This window comes from Phyllobates terribilis, unplaced genomic scaffold (assembly GCF_046119375.1).
Source record: "Phyllobates terribilis strain yellow unplaced genomic scaffold, ASM4611937v1 Scaffold_4__5_contigs__length_816908805, whole genome shotgun sequence".
In the NCBI taxonomy this organism is placed as follows: domain Eukaryota; kingdom Metazoa; phylum Chordata; class Amphibia; order Anura; family Dendrobatidae; genus Phyllobates; species Phyllobates terribilis.
Window position 1 is genome coordinate 814,663,153 of NW_027362764.1, and position 15,974 is coordinate 814,679,126.

Sequence of the window (15,974 nt, forward strand, 5' to 3'; positions counted from 1 at the left end):
TCTCTTCTTCATTCTCTCATCACCAGAGCTTGTTGTTTCCTTCTCTCCCTCATCATCAGAGCCTGTCCTCCCCTTCTCTTCATCATCAGAACTTGTCCTCTCCTCTTCTTCATCATCAAAGCCTGTCCTCTCCTCTTCTTCATCATCAAACCCTGTTCTCTCCTAATCTCCCTCATCATCAGAGCCTGTCCTCTTCTTCTCTCCCACACCATCACAGTCTGTTCTCCCTTTTTCCTCATCATTCCAGCCTGTCATTTTCTTCTCTCCCTCATCATCATTGGCTGTCTCCTCCGTCTCTCCCTCGTCATCAAAGTTCTCCCTTTTTTCTTCATCATTCAAGCCTGTCCTCTCCTTCTCTCTCTCATCATCAGACCCTGTCTTCTCCTTCTCTCCTCATCATCAGAGCCTGTCCTTTTCTTCTCTCCCTCATCTTCATAGTGTGTTCTCTCCTTTGTCATCAGGGCCTGTCCTCTCCTTCTCTCCCTCATCATCAGAGCCAGTCCTCTCCTTCTCTCCCTCATAATCAGAGCCTTTCTTTTTCTTCTCTCCCTCTTCATCAGAACCTGTCCTCTTCTCTCTCACATCCTCTGCCCTCTTCTTTTCTCCCTCATCATCAGAGTCTGTCCTCTCCTTCTCTCCCTCATCATCAGAGTCTGTCCTCTCCTTCTCTCCCTCATCATCAGAGCCTGTCCTTTCCTTCTCCCTCATCATCAGAGCCTGCACTTTTATTCTCTCTCTCATCATCAGAGCCTATCCTTTCCTTCTCTCCCTCATCATCAGAGCCGGTCAACTCCTTCTCTCCCTCATCATCAGAGTCTGTCCTCTCCTTCTCTCCCTCATCATCAGAGCCTGTCCTTTCCTTCTCCCTCATCATCAGAGCCTGCACTTTTATTCTCTCTCTCATCATCAGAGCCTATCCTTTCCTTCTCTCCCTCATCATCAGAGCCGATCTCCTCCTTCTCTCCCTCATCATCAGAGTCTGTCCTCTCCTCTCCCTCATCAGAGCGTTTTGTCTCCTTCTCTCCCTCATCATCAGAGCCTGTCTTCTCCTTCTCTCCCTCATCATCAGAGCTTGTCCTTTCCTTTTCTCCCTCATCATCAGAGCTTGTCCTTTCCTTTTCTCCCTCATCATCCTAGCTTGTCCTCTCCTTCTCTCCCTCATCATCAGAGCCTGTCTTCTCCTTCTCTCCCACATCATCAGAGCTTGTCCTTTCCTTTTCTCCCTCATCATCCTAGCTTGTCCTCTCCTTCTCTACCTCATCATCAGAGCCTGTCCTCTCCTTCCCTCCCACATCATCAGAGCCTGTCCTCTCCTTCTCTACCTCATCATCAGAGCCTGTCCTCTCCTTCCCTCCCACATCATCAGAGTCTGTCCTCTCCTTCTCTCCCACATCATCAGAGCCTGTCCTCTCCTTCTCTCCCTTATCATCAGAGCCTGTCCTCTCCTTCCCTCCCACATCATCAGAGCCTGTCCTCTCCTTCTCTCCCTCATCATCAGGGCGTGTCTTTTCCTTCTCTCCCTCATCATCAGAGTCTATATTCTTCTCTCCCTCATCATCAGAGCCTGTCCTCCCCTTCTCTTCATCATCAGAGCTTGTCCTCTCCTCTTCTTCATCATTAAAGCCTGTCCTCTCCTCTTCTTCATCATCAGAGCCTGTCCTCTCCTTCTCTCCCTCATAATCAGAGTCTGTCCTCTCCTTCTCTTCTCATCATCAGACGTTGTCCTCTCCTTTTCTCCCTCATCATCAGAGCTTGTCCTCTCCTTCTCTCCCTCATCATCAGAGCCTGTCTTCTCGTTCTCTCCCTCATCATCAGGGCCTGTCCTCTCCATCTCTCCCTCATCATCAGAGCCTGTCCTCCCCTTCTCTTCATCATCAGAGCTTGTCCTCTCCTCTTCTTCATCATCAAAGCCTGTCCTCTTCTCTTCTTCATTATCAAACCCTGTTCTCCCCTAATCTCCCTCATCATCAGAGCCTGTCCTTTTCTTCTCTCCCTCATCATCAGAGCCTGCACTTTTATTCTCTCTCTCATCATCAGAGCCTATCCTTTCTTTCTCTCCCTCATCATCAGAGCCGGTCTTCTCCTTCTCTCCCTCATCATCAGAGGCTATCCTCTCCTTCTCTCCCTCCTCATCAGAGCTGGTCTTCTCCTTCTCTCCCTCATCATCAGAGCCTTTCATCTCCTTCTCTCCCTCATCATCAGAGCCTGTCTTCTCCTTCTCTCCCTCATCATCAGAGCTTGTCCTCTCCTTTTCTCCCTCATCACCAGAGCTTGTCCTCTCCTTCTCTCCCTCATCATCAAAGCCTGACCTCCCCTTCTCTTCATCATCAGAGCTTGTCCTCTCCTCTTCTTCATCATCAAACCCTGTTCTCTCCTAATCCCTCATCATCAGAGCCTGTCTTCTCCTTCTCTCCCACATCATCAGAGCCTGTCCTCTCCTTCTCTCCCTCATCATCAGAGCCTGTCCTCCCCTTCTCTTCATCATCGGAGCTTGTCCTCTCCTCTTCTTCATCATCAAAGCCTATCCTCTTCTCTTCTTCATCATCAAAGCCTATCCTCTTCTCTTCTTCATCATCAAACCCTGTTCTCCCCTAATCTCCCTCATCATCAGGGCCTGTCCTTTCCTTCTCTCCCTCATCATCAGAGCCTGCACTTTTATTCTCTCTCTCATCATCAGAGCCTATCCTCTCCTTCTCTCCCTCATCATCAGAGCCGGTCTTCTCCTTCTCTCCCTCATCATCAGAGCCTTTCATCTCCTTCTCTCCCTCATCATCAGAGCCTGTCTTCTCCTTCTCTCCCTCATCATCAGAGCTTGTCCTCTCCGTTTCTCTCTCATCATCAGAGCTTGTCCTCTCCTTTTCTCCCTCATCATCAGAGCTTGTCCTCTCCTTCTCTCCCTCATCATCAAAGCCTGTTCTCCCCTTCTCTTCATCATCAGAGCTTGTCCTCTCCTCTTCTTCATCATCAAAGCCTGTCCTCTTCTCTTCTTCAAACCCTGTTCTCTCCTAATCTCCCTCATTATCAGAGCCTGTCCTCTCCTTCTCTCCCACATCATCAGAGCCTGTCCTCTCCTTCTCTACCTCATCATCAGAGCCTGGCCTCTCCTTCTCTCCCTTATCATCAGAGCCTGTCCTCTCCTTCCCTCCCACATCATCAGAGCCTGTCCTCTCCTTCTCTCAATCATCATCAGGCCTGTCTTTTCCTTCTCTCGCTCATCATCAGAGTCTATATTCTTCTCTCCCTCATCATCAGAGCCTGTCCTCCCCTTCTCTTCATCATCAGAGCTTGTCCTCTCCTCTTCTTCATCATCAGAGCCTGTCCTCTCCTTCTCTCCCTCATAATCAGAGTCTGTCCTCTCCTTGTCTCCCTCATAATCAGAGCCTTTCTTTTTCTTCTCTCCCTCTTCATCAGAACCTGTCCTCTTCTCTCTCACATCCTCTGGCCTCTCCTTCTCTCCCTCATCATCAGAGCCTGTCCTCTCCTTTTCTCCCTCATCATGAGAGCCTGTCTTCTCCTTCTCTCCCTCATCATCAGAGCTTGTCCTCTCCTTCTCTCCCTCCTCATCAGAGCCTGTCTTCTCCTTCTCTCCCTCATCATCAAAGCCTGTCTTCTCCTTCTCTCCCTCATCAGAGCTTGTCTTCTCCTTCTCTCCCTCATCATCAGAGCTTGTCCTCTCCTAATCTCCCTCATTATCAGAGCCTGTACTCTCCTTCTCTCCCACATCATCAGAGCCTGTCCTCTCCTTCTCTCCCTCATCATCAGAGCCTGTCCTCTCCTTTTCTCCCTCATCATTAGAGCCTGTCTTCTCCTTCTCTCCCTCATCATCAGAGCTTGTCCTCTCCTTCTCTCCCTCCTCATCAGAGCCTGTCTTCTCCTTCTCTCCCTCATCATCAAAGCCTGTCTTCTCCTTCTCTCCCTCATCAGAGGCTGTCTTCTCCTTCTCTCCCTCATCATCAGAGCTTGTCCTCTCCTAATCTCCCTCATTATCAGAGCCTGTCCTCTCCTTCTCTCCCACATCATCAGAGCCTGTCCTCTCCTTCTCTACCTCATCATCAGAGCCTGTCCTCTCCTTCTCTCCCTTATCATCAGAGCCTGTCCTCTCCTTCCCTCCCACATCATCAGAGCCTGTCCTCTCCTTCTCTCCCTCATCATCAGGGCCTGTCTTTTCCTTCTCTCCCTCATCATCAGAGTCTATATTCTTCTCTCCCTCATCATCAGAGCCTGTCCTCCCCTTCTCTTCATCATCAGAGCTTGTCCTCTCCTCTTCTTCATCATTAAAGCCTGTCCTCTCCTCTTCTTCATCATCAGAGCCTGTCCTCTCCTTCTCTCCCTCATAATCAGAGTCTGTCCTCTCCTTGTCTCCCTCATAATCAGAGCCTTTCTTTTTCTTCTCTCCCTCTTCATCAGAACCTGTCCTCTTCTCTCTCACATCCTCTGGCCTCTCCTTCTCTCCCTCATCATCAGAGCCTGTCCTCTCCTTTTCTCCCTCATCATTAGAGCCTGTCTTCTCCTTCTCTCCCTCATCATCAGAGCTTGTCCTCTCCTTCTCTCCCTCCTCATCAGAGCCTGTCTTCTCCTTCTCTCCCTCATCATCAGAGCCTGTCTTCTCCTTCTCTCCCTCATCATCAGAGCCTGTCCTCTCCTTCTCTCCCTCATCATCAGAGCCTGTCTTCTCCTTCTCTCCCTCATCATCAGAGTCTGTCTTCTCCTTCTCTCCCCCATCATCAGAGTCTGTCCTCTCCTTCTCTCCCTCATCATCAGAGTCTGTCCTCTTCTTCTCTCCCTCATCATTAGAGCCTGTCTTCTCCTTCTCTCCCTCATCATCAGAGCTTGTCCTCTCCTTCTCTCCCTCCTCATCAGAGCCTGTCTTCTCCTTCTCTCCCTCATCATCAGAGCCTGTCTTCTCCTTCTCTCCCTCATCATCAGAGCCTGTCTTCTCCTTCTCTCCCTCATCATCAGAGCCTGTCTTCTCCTTCTCTCCCTCATCATCAGAGCCTGTCTTCTCCTTCTCTCCCTCATCATCAGAGCCTGTCTTCTCCTTCTCTCCCTCATCATCAGAGCCTGTCTTCTCCTTCTCTCCCTCATCATCAGAGCCTGTCCTCTCCTTCTCTCCCTCATCATCAGAGCCTGTCCTCTCCTTCTCTCCCTTATCATCAGAGCCTGTCCTCTCCTTCCCTCCCACATCATCAGAGCCTGTCCTCTCCTTCTCTCCCTCATCATCAGGGCCTGTCTTTTCCTTCTCTCCCTCATCATCAGAGTCTATATTCTTCTCTCCCTCATCATCAGAGCCTGTCCTCCCCTTCTCTTCATCATCAGAGCTTGCCCTCTCCTCTTCTTCATCATTAAAGCCTGTACTCTCCTCTTCTTCATCATCAGAACCTGTCCTCTCCTTCTCTCCCTCATAATCAGAGTCTGTCCTCTCCTTGTCTCCCTCATAATCAGAGCCTTTCTTTTTCTTCTCTCCCTCTTCATCAGAACCTGTCCTCTTCTCTCTCACATCCTCTGGCCTCTCCTTCTCTCCCTCATCATCAGAGCCTGTCCTCTCCTTTTCTCCCTCATCATTAGAGCCTGTCTTCTCCTTCTCTCCCTCATCATCAGAGCTTGTCCTCTCCTTCTCTCCCTCCTCATCAGAGCCTGTCTTCTCCTTCTCTCCCTCATCATCAGAGCCTGTCTTCTCCTTCTCTCCCTCATCATCAGAGTCTGTCTTCTCCTTCTCTCCCTCATCATCAGAGCCTGTCTTCTCCTTCTCTCCCTCATCATCAGAGCCTGTCTTCTCCTTCTCTCCCTCATCATCAGAGCCTGTCTTCTCCTTCTCTCCCTCATCATCAGAGCCTGTCTTCTCCTTCTCTCCCTCATCATCAGAGTCTGTCCTCTCCTTTTCTCCCATATCATCATAGTGGTTTGTCCTCTCCTTCTTTCCCTCATCATCAGAGCTTGTTGTTTCCTTCTCTCCATCATTAGCGCTATCAAAGGAGCACAAACCCCATGCTTCCATGGTTCCCCTCATGTTCTTCTCATTTTAGGACTCATCAATCTCATGAAAAATCTTATATTGCTAAATGAAGATTACAACGGAGATGACCATGAACACGATCATGATCATGAAGATCACAGCAACCAAACAGATGAAAATCACAGACGGCGGCGCAGCTTAAGCGGAGGTGACGTTCACATACATCACTGGGATCAGGTACGTGTATAGTCCGTCACATTCCTATCTGTCCTTTACATGGAGAAGTAGAGAGACAGGGGCGCAAATAGCGCTGTTATCCATCAGCAACCATGTAGGTAAAAGAAGTAATGCTCACCTTTGAGGGTTGTGTAATGCACAACTCATGTAAACATATGCAGAGAAGGGCTGCGGCCAGCACAGTATCCAAGGGGATCTTGTAAAATTACTAGTAGTAGGATGGAGACGGTGCCGGACCAGGATCGCGCTCCTCCGAAATGAAGACATGGAGACAAAGACAAGCTGCAAGGAGCAAGATTGATGTAAATGAGACCTCAACTTCTGCTGCGTAAGACTACAAATGAGGAGGAGCAGGCGGGAAATTAACAGGTCTCCAGTTACAAAACAGCTGCAGTCACCATTCTGCTGTTACACCAGAAGGAAGGTAGTGGTACTGTGCAGAGGGACAATGGTACTGTGCAGTGTCCACATGTAGAGAAGAGGGACAATGGTACTGTGCAGTGTCCACATGTAGAGAAGAGGGACAATGGTACTGTGCAGAGGGATAATGGTACTGTGCAGTGTCCACATGTAGACAAGGGCAATGGTACTGTGCAGTGTCCACACGTAGAGAAGAGGGACAATGGTACTGTGCAGTGTCCACATGTAGAGAAGAAGGACAATGGTACTGTGCAGTGTCCACATGTAGAGAAGAAGGACAATGGTACTGTGCAGTGTCCACATGTAGAGAAGAGGGACAATGGTACTGTGCAGTGTCCACATGTAGAGAAGAGGGACAATGGTACTGTGCAGAGGGACAATGGTACTGTGCAGTGTCCACATGTAGACAAGGACAATGGTACTGTGCAGTGTCCACACGTAGAGAAGAGGGACAATGGTACTGTGCAGTGTCCACATGTAGAGAAGAGGGACAATGGTACTGTGCAGTGTCCACAAGTAGAAAAGAGGGACAATAGTACTGTGCAGAGGGACAATGGTACTGTGCAGTGTCCACATGTAGAGAAGAGGGACAATGGTACTGTGCAGTGTCCACATGTAGAGAAGAGGGACAATAGTACTGTGCAGAGGGACAATGGTACTGTGCAGTGTCCACATGTAGAGAAGGACAATGGTACTGTGCACTGTCCACATGTAGAGAAGAGGGACAATGGTACTGTGCAGTGTCCACATGTAGAGAAGAGGGACAATGGTACTGTGCAGTGTCCACATGTAGAGAAGAGGGACAATGGTACTGTGCAGAAGGACAATGGTACTGTGCAGTGTCCACATGTAGACAAGGGCAATGGTACTGTGCAGTGTCCACACGTAGAGAAGAGGGACAATGGTACTGTGCAGTGTCCACATGTAGAGAAGAAGGACAATGGTACTGTGCAGTGTCCACATGTAGAGAAGAAGGACAATGGTACTGTGCAGTGTCCACATGTAGAGAAGAGGGATAATGGTACTGTGCAGTGTCCACATGTAGAGAAGAGGGACAATGGTACTGTGCAGAGGGACAATGGTACTGTGCAGTGTCCACATGTAGACAAGGACAATGGTACTGTGCAGTGTCCGCACGTAGAGAAGAGGGACAATGGTACTGTGCAGTGTCCACATGTAGAGAAGAGGGACAATGGTACTGTGCAGTGTCCACAAGTAGAGAAGAGGGACAATAGTACTGTGCAGAGGGACAATGGTACTGTGCAGTGTCCACATGTAGAGAAGAGGGACAATGGTACTGTGCAGTGTCCACATGTAGAGAAGAGGGACAATAGTACTGTGCAGAGGGACAATGGTACTGTGCAGTGTCCACATGTAGAGAAGGACAATGGTACTGTGCACTGTCCACATGTAGAGAAGAGGGACAATGGTACTGTGCAGTGTCCACATGTAGAGAAGAGGGACAATGGTACTGTGCACTGTCCACATGTAGAGAAGGACAATGGTACTGTGCAGTGTCCACATGTAGAGAAGAGGGACAATGGTACTGTGCAGTGTCCACATGTAGAGAAGAAGGACAATGGTACTGTGCAGTGTCCACATGTAGAGAAGAAGGACAATGGTACTGTGCAGTGTCCACATGTAGAGAAGAGGGACAATGGTACTGTGCAGTGTCCACATGTAGAGAAGGACAATGGTACTGTGCAGTGTCCACATGTAGAGAAGAGGGACAATGGTACTGTGTTGTGTCCACATGTAGAGAAGAAGGACAATGGTACTGTGCAGTGCCCACATGTAGAGAAGAGGGACAATGGTACCGTGCAGTGTCCACATGTAGAGAAGAAGGACAATGGTACTGTGCAGTGTCCACATGTAGAGAAGAGGGACAATGGTACTGTGCAGTGTCCACATGTAAAGAGGGACAATGGTATTGTGCAGTGTCCACAAGTAGAGTAGAGGGACAATGGTACTGTGCAGTGTCCACATGTAGAGAAGAAGGACAATGGTACTGTGCAGTGTCCACATGTAGAGAAGAGGGACAATGGTACTGTGCAGTGTCCACATGTAGAGAAGAGGGACAATGGTACTGTGCAGTGTCCACATGTAGAGAAGAAGGACAATGGTACTGTGCAGTGTCCACATGTAGAGAAGAGGGACAATGGTACTGTGCAGTGTCCACATGTAGATAAGAGGGACAATGGCACTGTGCAGTGTCCACATGTAGAGAAGAAGGACAATGGTACTGTGCAGTGTCCACATGTAGAGAAGAGGGACAATGGTACTGTGCAGTGTCCACATGTAGAGAAGAAGGACAATGGTACTGTGCAGTGTCCACAAGTAGAGAAGAGGGACAATGGTACTGTGCAGTGTCCACATGTAGAGAAGAAGGACAATGGTACTGTGCAGTGTCCACATGTAGAGAAGAGGGACAATGGTACTGTGCAGTGTCCACATGTAGAGAAGAGGGACAATGGTACTGTGCAGTGTCCACATGTAGAGAAGAGGGACAATGGTACTGTGCAGTGTCCACATGTAGAGAAGAGGGACAATGGTACTGTGCAGTGTCCACATGTAGAGAAGAGGGACAATGGCACTGTGCAGTGTCCACATGTAGAGAAGAAGGACAATGGTACTGTGCAGTGTCCACATGTAGAGAAGAGGGACAATGGTACTGTGCAGTGTCCACATGTAGAGAAGAAGGACAATGGTACTGTGCAGTGTCCACATGTAGAGAAGAAGGACAATGGTACTGTGCAGTGTCCACATGTAGAGAAGAAGGACAATGGTACTGTGCAGTGTCCACATGTAGAGAAGAGGGACAATGGTACTGTGCAGTGTCCACATGTAGAGAAGAGGGACAATGGTACTGTGCAGTGTCCACATGTAGAGAAGAAGGACAATGGTACTGTGCAGTGTCCACATGTAGAGAAGAGGGACAATGGTACTGTGCAGTGTCCACATGTAGAGAAGAAGGACAATGGTACTGTGCAGTGTACACATGTAGAGAAGAAGGACAATGGTACTGTGCAGTGTCCACATGTAGAGAAGAGGGACAATGGTACTGTGCAGTGTCCACATGTAGAGAAGAGGGACAATGGTACAGTGCAGTGTCCACATGTAGAGAAGGACAATGGTACTGTGCAGTGTCCACATGTAGAGAAGAGGGACAATGGTTCTGTGCAGTGTCCACATGTAGAGAAGAAGGACAATGGTACTGTGCAGTGTCCACATGTAGAGAAGAAGGACAATGGTACTGTGCAGTGTCCACATGTAGAGAAGAAGGACAATGGTACTGTGCAGTGTCCACATGTAGAGAAGAAGGACAATGGTACTGTGCAGTGTCCACATGTAGAGAAGAGGGACAGTGGTACTGTGCAGTGTCCACATGTAGAGAAGAGGGACAATGGTATTGTGCAGTGTCCACATGTAGAGAAGGACAATGGTACTGTGCAGTGTCCACATGTAGAGAAGAGGGACAATGGTACTGTGCAGTGTCCACATGTAGAGAAGAGGGACAATGGTACTGTGCAGTGTCCACATGTAGAGAAGAAGGACAATGGTACTGTGCAGTGCCCACATGTAGAGAACAAGGACAATGGTACTGTGCAGTGTCCACATGTAGAGAAGAAGGACAATGGTACTGTGCAGTGCCCACATGTAGAGAAGGACAATGGTACTGTGCAGTACCCACATCTAGAGAAGAAGGACAATGGTACTGTGTAGTGCTCACATCTAGAGAAGGACAATGGTACTGTGCAGTGCCCACATCTAGAGAAGAAGGACAATGGTACTGTGCAGTGCCCACATCTAGAGAAGGACAATGGTACTGTGCAGTGCTCACATCTAGAGAAGAAGGACAATGGTACTGTGCAGTGCCCACATCTAGAGAAGAAGGACAATGGTACTGTGCAGTGCCCATATCTAGAGAAGGACAATGGTACTGTGCAGTGCCCACATCTACAGAAGAAGGACAATGGTACTGTGCAGTGTCCACATGTAGAGAAGAGGGACAATGGTTCTGTGCAGTGTCCACATGTAGAGAAGAAGGACAATGGTACTGTGTAGTGTCCACATGTAGAGAAGGACAATGGTACTGTGCAGTGTCCACATGTAGAGAAGAAGGACAATGGTACTGTGCAGTGTCCACATGTAGAGAAGAAGGACAATGGTACTGTGCAGTGTCCACATGTAGAGAAGAAGGACAATGGTACTGTGCAGTGTCCACATGTAGAGAAGAGGGACAATGGTACTGTGCAGTGTCCACATGTAGAGAAGAAGGACAATGGTACTGTGCAGTGTCCACATGTAGAGAAGAAGGACAATGGTACTATGCAGTGTCCACATGTAGAGAAGAGGGACAATGGTACTGTGCAGTGTCCACATGTAGAGAAGGACAATGGTACTGTGCAGTGTCCACATGTAGAGAAGAGGGACAATGGTACTGTGCAGTGTCCACATGTAGAGAAGAGGGACAATGGTACTGTGCAGAGGGACAATGGTACTGTGCAGTGTCCACATGTAGACAAGGACAATGGTACTGTGCAGTGTCCACACGTAGAGAAGAGGGACAATGGTACTGTGCAGTGTCCACACGTAGAGAAGAGGGACAATGGTACTGTGCAGTGTACACATGTAGAGAAGAGGGACAATGGTACTGTGCAGTGTCCACATGTAGAGAAGAGGGACAATGGTACTGTGCAGAGGGACAATGGTACTGTGCAGTGTCCACATGTAGAGAAGGACAATGGTACTGTGCACTGTCCACATGTAGAGAAGAGGGACAATGGTACTGTGCAGTGTCCACATGTAGAGAAGAGGGACAATGGTACAGTGCACTGTCCACATGTAGAGAAGGACAATGGTACTGTGCAGTGTCCACATGTAGAGAAGAGGGACAATGGTACTGTGCAGTGTCCACATGTAGAGAAGAAGGACAATGGTACTGTGCAGTGTCCACATGTAGAGAAGAAGGACAATGGTACTGTGCAGTGTCCACATGTAGAGAAGAGGGACAATGGCACTGTGCAGTGTCCACATGTAGAGAAGAAGGACAGTGGTACTGTGCAGTGTCCACATGTAGAGAAGAAGGACAGTGGTACTGTGCAGTGTCCACATGTAGAGAAGAAGGACAATGGTACTGTGCAGTGTCCACATGTAGAGAAGAAGGACAATGGTACTGTGCAGTGTCCACAAGTAGAGAAGAGGGACAATGGTACTGTGCAGTGTCCACATGTAGAGAAGAAGGACAATGGTACTGTGCAGTGTCCACATGTAGAGAAGAGGGACAATGGTACTGTGCAGTGTCCACATGTAGAGAAGAGGGACAATGGTACTGTGCAGTGTCCACAAGTAGAGAAGAGGGACAATAGTACTGTGCAGAGGGACAATGGTACTGTGCAGTGTCCACATGTAGAGAAGAGGGACAATGGTACTGTGCAGTGTCCACATGTAGAGAAGAGGGACAATAGTACTGTGCAGAGGGACAATGGTACTGTGCAGTGTCCACATGTAGAGAAGGACAATGGTACTGTGCACTGTCCACATGTAGAGAAGAGGGACAATGGTACTGTGCAGTGTCCACATGTAGAGAAGAGGGACAATGGTACTGTGCACTGTCCACATGTAGAGAAGGACAATGGTACTGTGCAGTGTCCACATGTAGAGAAGAGGGACAATGGTACTGTGCAGTGTCCACATGTAGAGAAGAAGGACAATGGTACTGTGCAGTGTCCACATGTAGAGAAGAAGGACAATGGTACTGTGCAGTGTCCACATGTAGAGAAGAGGGACAATGGTACTGTGCAGTGTCCACATGTAGAGAAGGACAATGGTACTGTGCAGTGTCCACATGTAGAGAAGAGGGACAATGGTACTGTGTTGTGTCCACATGTAGAGAAGAAGGACAATGGTACTGTGCAGTGCCCACATGTAGAGAAGAGGGACAATGGTACCGTGCAGTGTCCACATGTAGAGAAGAAGGACAATGGTACTGTGCAGTGTCCACATGTAGAGAAGAGGGACAATGGTACTGTGCAGTGTCCACATGTAAAGAGGGACAATGGTATTGTGCAGTGTCCACAAGTAGAGTAGAGGGACAATGGTACTGTGCAGTGTCCACATGTAGAGAAGAAGGACAATGGTACTGTGCAGTGTCCACATGTAGAGAAGAGGGACAATGGTACTGTGCAGTGTCCACATGTAGAGAAGAGGGACAATGGTACTGTGCAGTGTCCACATGTAGAGAAGAAGGACAATGGTACTGTGCAGTGTCCACATTTAGAGAAGAGGGACAATGGTACTGTGCAGTGTCCACATGTAGATAAGAGGGACAATGGCACTGTGCAGTGTCCACATGTAGAGAAGAAGGACAATGGTACTGTGCAGTGTCCACATGTAGAGAAGAGGGACAATGGTACTGTGCAGTGTCCACATGTAGAGAAGAAGGACAATGGTACTGTGCAGTGTCCACAAGTAGAGAAGAGGGACAATGGTACTGTGCAGTGTCCACATGTAGAGAAGAAGGACAATGGTACTGTGCAGTGTCCACATGTAGAGAAGAGGGACAATGGTACTGTGCAGTGTCCACATGTAGAGAAGAGGGACAATGGTACTGTGCAGTGTCCACATGTAGAGAAGAAGGACAATGGTACTGTGCAGTGTCCACATGTAGAGAAGAGGGACAATGGTACTGTGCAGTGTCCACATGTAGAGAAGAGGGACAATGGCACTGTGCAGTGTCCACATGTAGAGAAGAAGGACAATGGTACTGTGCAGTGTCCACATGTAGAGAAGAGGGACAATGGTACTGTGCAGTGTCCACATGTAGAGAAGAAGGACAATGGTACTGTGCAGTGTCCACATGTAGAGAAGAAGGACAATGGTACTGTGCAGTGTCCACAAGTAGAGAAGAGGGACAATGGTACTGTGCAGTGTCCACATGTAGAGAAGAAGGACAATGGTACTGTGCAGTGTCCACATGTAGAGAAGAGGGACAATGGTACTGTGCAGTGTCCACATGTAGAGAAGAGGGACAATGGTACTGTGCAGTGTCCACATGTAGAGAAGAGGGACAATGGTACTGTGCAGTGTCCACATGTAGAGAAGAGGGACAATGGTACTGTGCAGTGTCCACATGTAGAGAAGAGGGACAATGGCACTGTGCAGTGTCCACATGTAGAGAAGAAGGACAATGGTACTGTGCAGTGTCCACATGTAGAGAAGAGGGACAATGGTACTGTGCAGTGTCCACATGTAGAGAAGAAGGACAATGGTACTGTGCAGTGTCCACATGTAGAGAAGAAGGACAATGGTACTGTGCAGTGTCCACATGTAGAGAAGAAGGACAATGGTACTGTGCAGTGTCCACATGTAGAGAAGAGGGACAATGGTACTGTGCAGTGTCCACATGTAGAGAAGAGGGACAATGGTACTGTGCAGTGTCCACATGTAGAGAAGAAGGACAATGGTACTGTGCAGTGTCCACATGTAGAGAAGAGGGACAATGGTACTGTGCAGTGTCCACATGTAGAGAAGAAGGACAATGGTACTGTGCAGTGTACACATGTAGAGAAGAAGGACAATGGTACTGTGCAGTGTCCACATGTAGAGAAGAGGGACAATGGTACTGTGCAGTGTCCACATGTAGAGAAGAGGGACAATGGTACAGTGCAGTGTCCACATGTAGAGAAGGACAATGGTACTGTGCAGTGTCCACATATAGAGAAGAGGGACAATGGTTCTGTGCAGTGTCCACATGTAGAGAAGAAGGACAATGGTACTGTGCAGTGTCCACATGTAGAGAAGAAGGACAATGGTACTGTGCAGTGTCCACATGTAGAGAAGAAGGACAATGGTACTGTGCAGTGTCCACATGTAGAGAAGAAGGACAATGGTACTGTGCAGTGTCCACATGTAGAGAAGAGGGACAATGGTACTGTGCAGTGTCCACATGTAGAGAAGAGGGACAATGGTACTGTGCAGTGTCCACATGTAGAGAAGAGGGACAATGGTACTGTGCAGTGTCCACATGTAGAGAAGAGGGACAATGGTACTGTGCAGTGTCCACATGTAGAGAAGAAGGACAATGGTACTGTGCAGTGTCCACATGTAGAGAAGAGGGACAATGGTACTGTGCAGTGTCCACATGTAGAGAAGAAGGACAATGGTACTGTGCAGTGTACACATGTAGAGAAGAAGGACAATGGTACTGTGCAGTGTCCACATGTAGAGAAGAGGGACAATGGTACTGTGCAGTGTCCACATGTAGAGAAGAGGGACAATGGTACAGTGCAGTGTCCACATGTAGAGAAGGACAATGGTACTGTGCAGTGTCCACATGTAGAGAAGAGGGACAATGGTTCTGTGCAGTGTCCACATGTAGAGAAGAAGGACAATGGTACTGTGCAGTGTCCACATGTAGAGAAGAAGGACAATGGTACTGTGCAGTGTCCACATGTAGAGAAGAAGGACAATGGTACTGTGCAGTGTCCACATGTAGAGAAGAAGGACAATGGTACTGTGCAGTGTCCACATGTAGAGAAGAGGGACAATGGTACTGTGCAGTGTCCACATGTAGAGAAGAGGGACAATGGTACTGTGCAGTGTCCACATGTAGAGAAGGACAATGGTACTGTGCAGTGTCCACATGTAGAGAAGAGGGACAATGGTACTGTGCAGTGTCCACATGTAGAGAAGAGGGACAATGGTACTGTGCAGTGTCCACATGTAGAGAAGAAGGACAATGGTACTGTGCAGTGCCCACATGTAGAGAACAAGGACAATGGTACTGTGCAGTGTCCACATGTAGAGAAGAAGGACAATGGTACTGTGCAGTGCCCACATGTAGAGAAGGACAATGGTACTGTGCAGTACCCACATCTAGAGAAGAAGGACAATGGTACTGTGTAGTGCTCACATCTAGAGAAGGACAATGGTACTGTGCAGTGCCCACATCTAGAGAAGAAGGACAATGGTACTGTGCAGTGCCCACATCTAGAGAAGGACAATGGTACTGTGCAGTGCTCACATCTAGAGAAGAAGGACAATGGTACTGTGCAGTGCCCACATCTAGAGAAGAAGGACAATGGTACTGTGCAGTGCCCATATCTAGAGAAGGACAATGGTACTGTGCAGTGCCCACATCTAGAGAAGGACAATGGCACTGTGCAGTGCCCATATCTACAGAAGAAGGACAATGGTACTGTGCAGTGTCCACATGTAGAGAAGAGGGACAATGGTTCTGTGCAGTGTCCACATGTAGAGAAGAAGGACAATGGTACTGTGTAGTGTCCACATGTAGAGAAGAAGGACAATGGTACTGTGCAGTGTCCACATGTAGAGAAGAAGGACAATGGTACTGTGCAGT

The 15,974-nt window shown here is 48.5% G+C and overlaps 1 protein-coding gene across 3 annotated transcripts in view; it reads left to right on the forward strand.

Annotated features, from left to right (window-relative positions):
- Nucleotides 1-15,974, forward strand: part of SLC39A4 (solute carrier family 39 member 4) — a 135,255-nt gene that overhangs the window by 59,840 nt on the left and 59,441 nt on the right. For all 3 annotated transcript variants that reach the window (XR_012320207.1, XM_073680137.1, XM_073680136.1), the window contains exon 4: nucleotides 6,024-6,190. Coding sequence is in view for 2 of the 3 variants with exons in the window: in XM_073680137.1 (XP_073536238.1) it covers nucleotides 6,024-6,190 (167 nt within the window). In the remaining variant the exon portion in view is untranslated. The remainder of the gene's footprint in view (nucleotides 1-6,023; nucleotides 6,191-15,974) is intronic.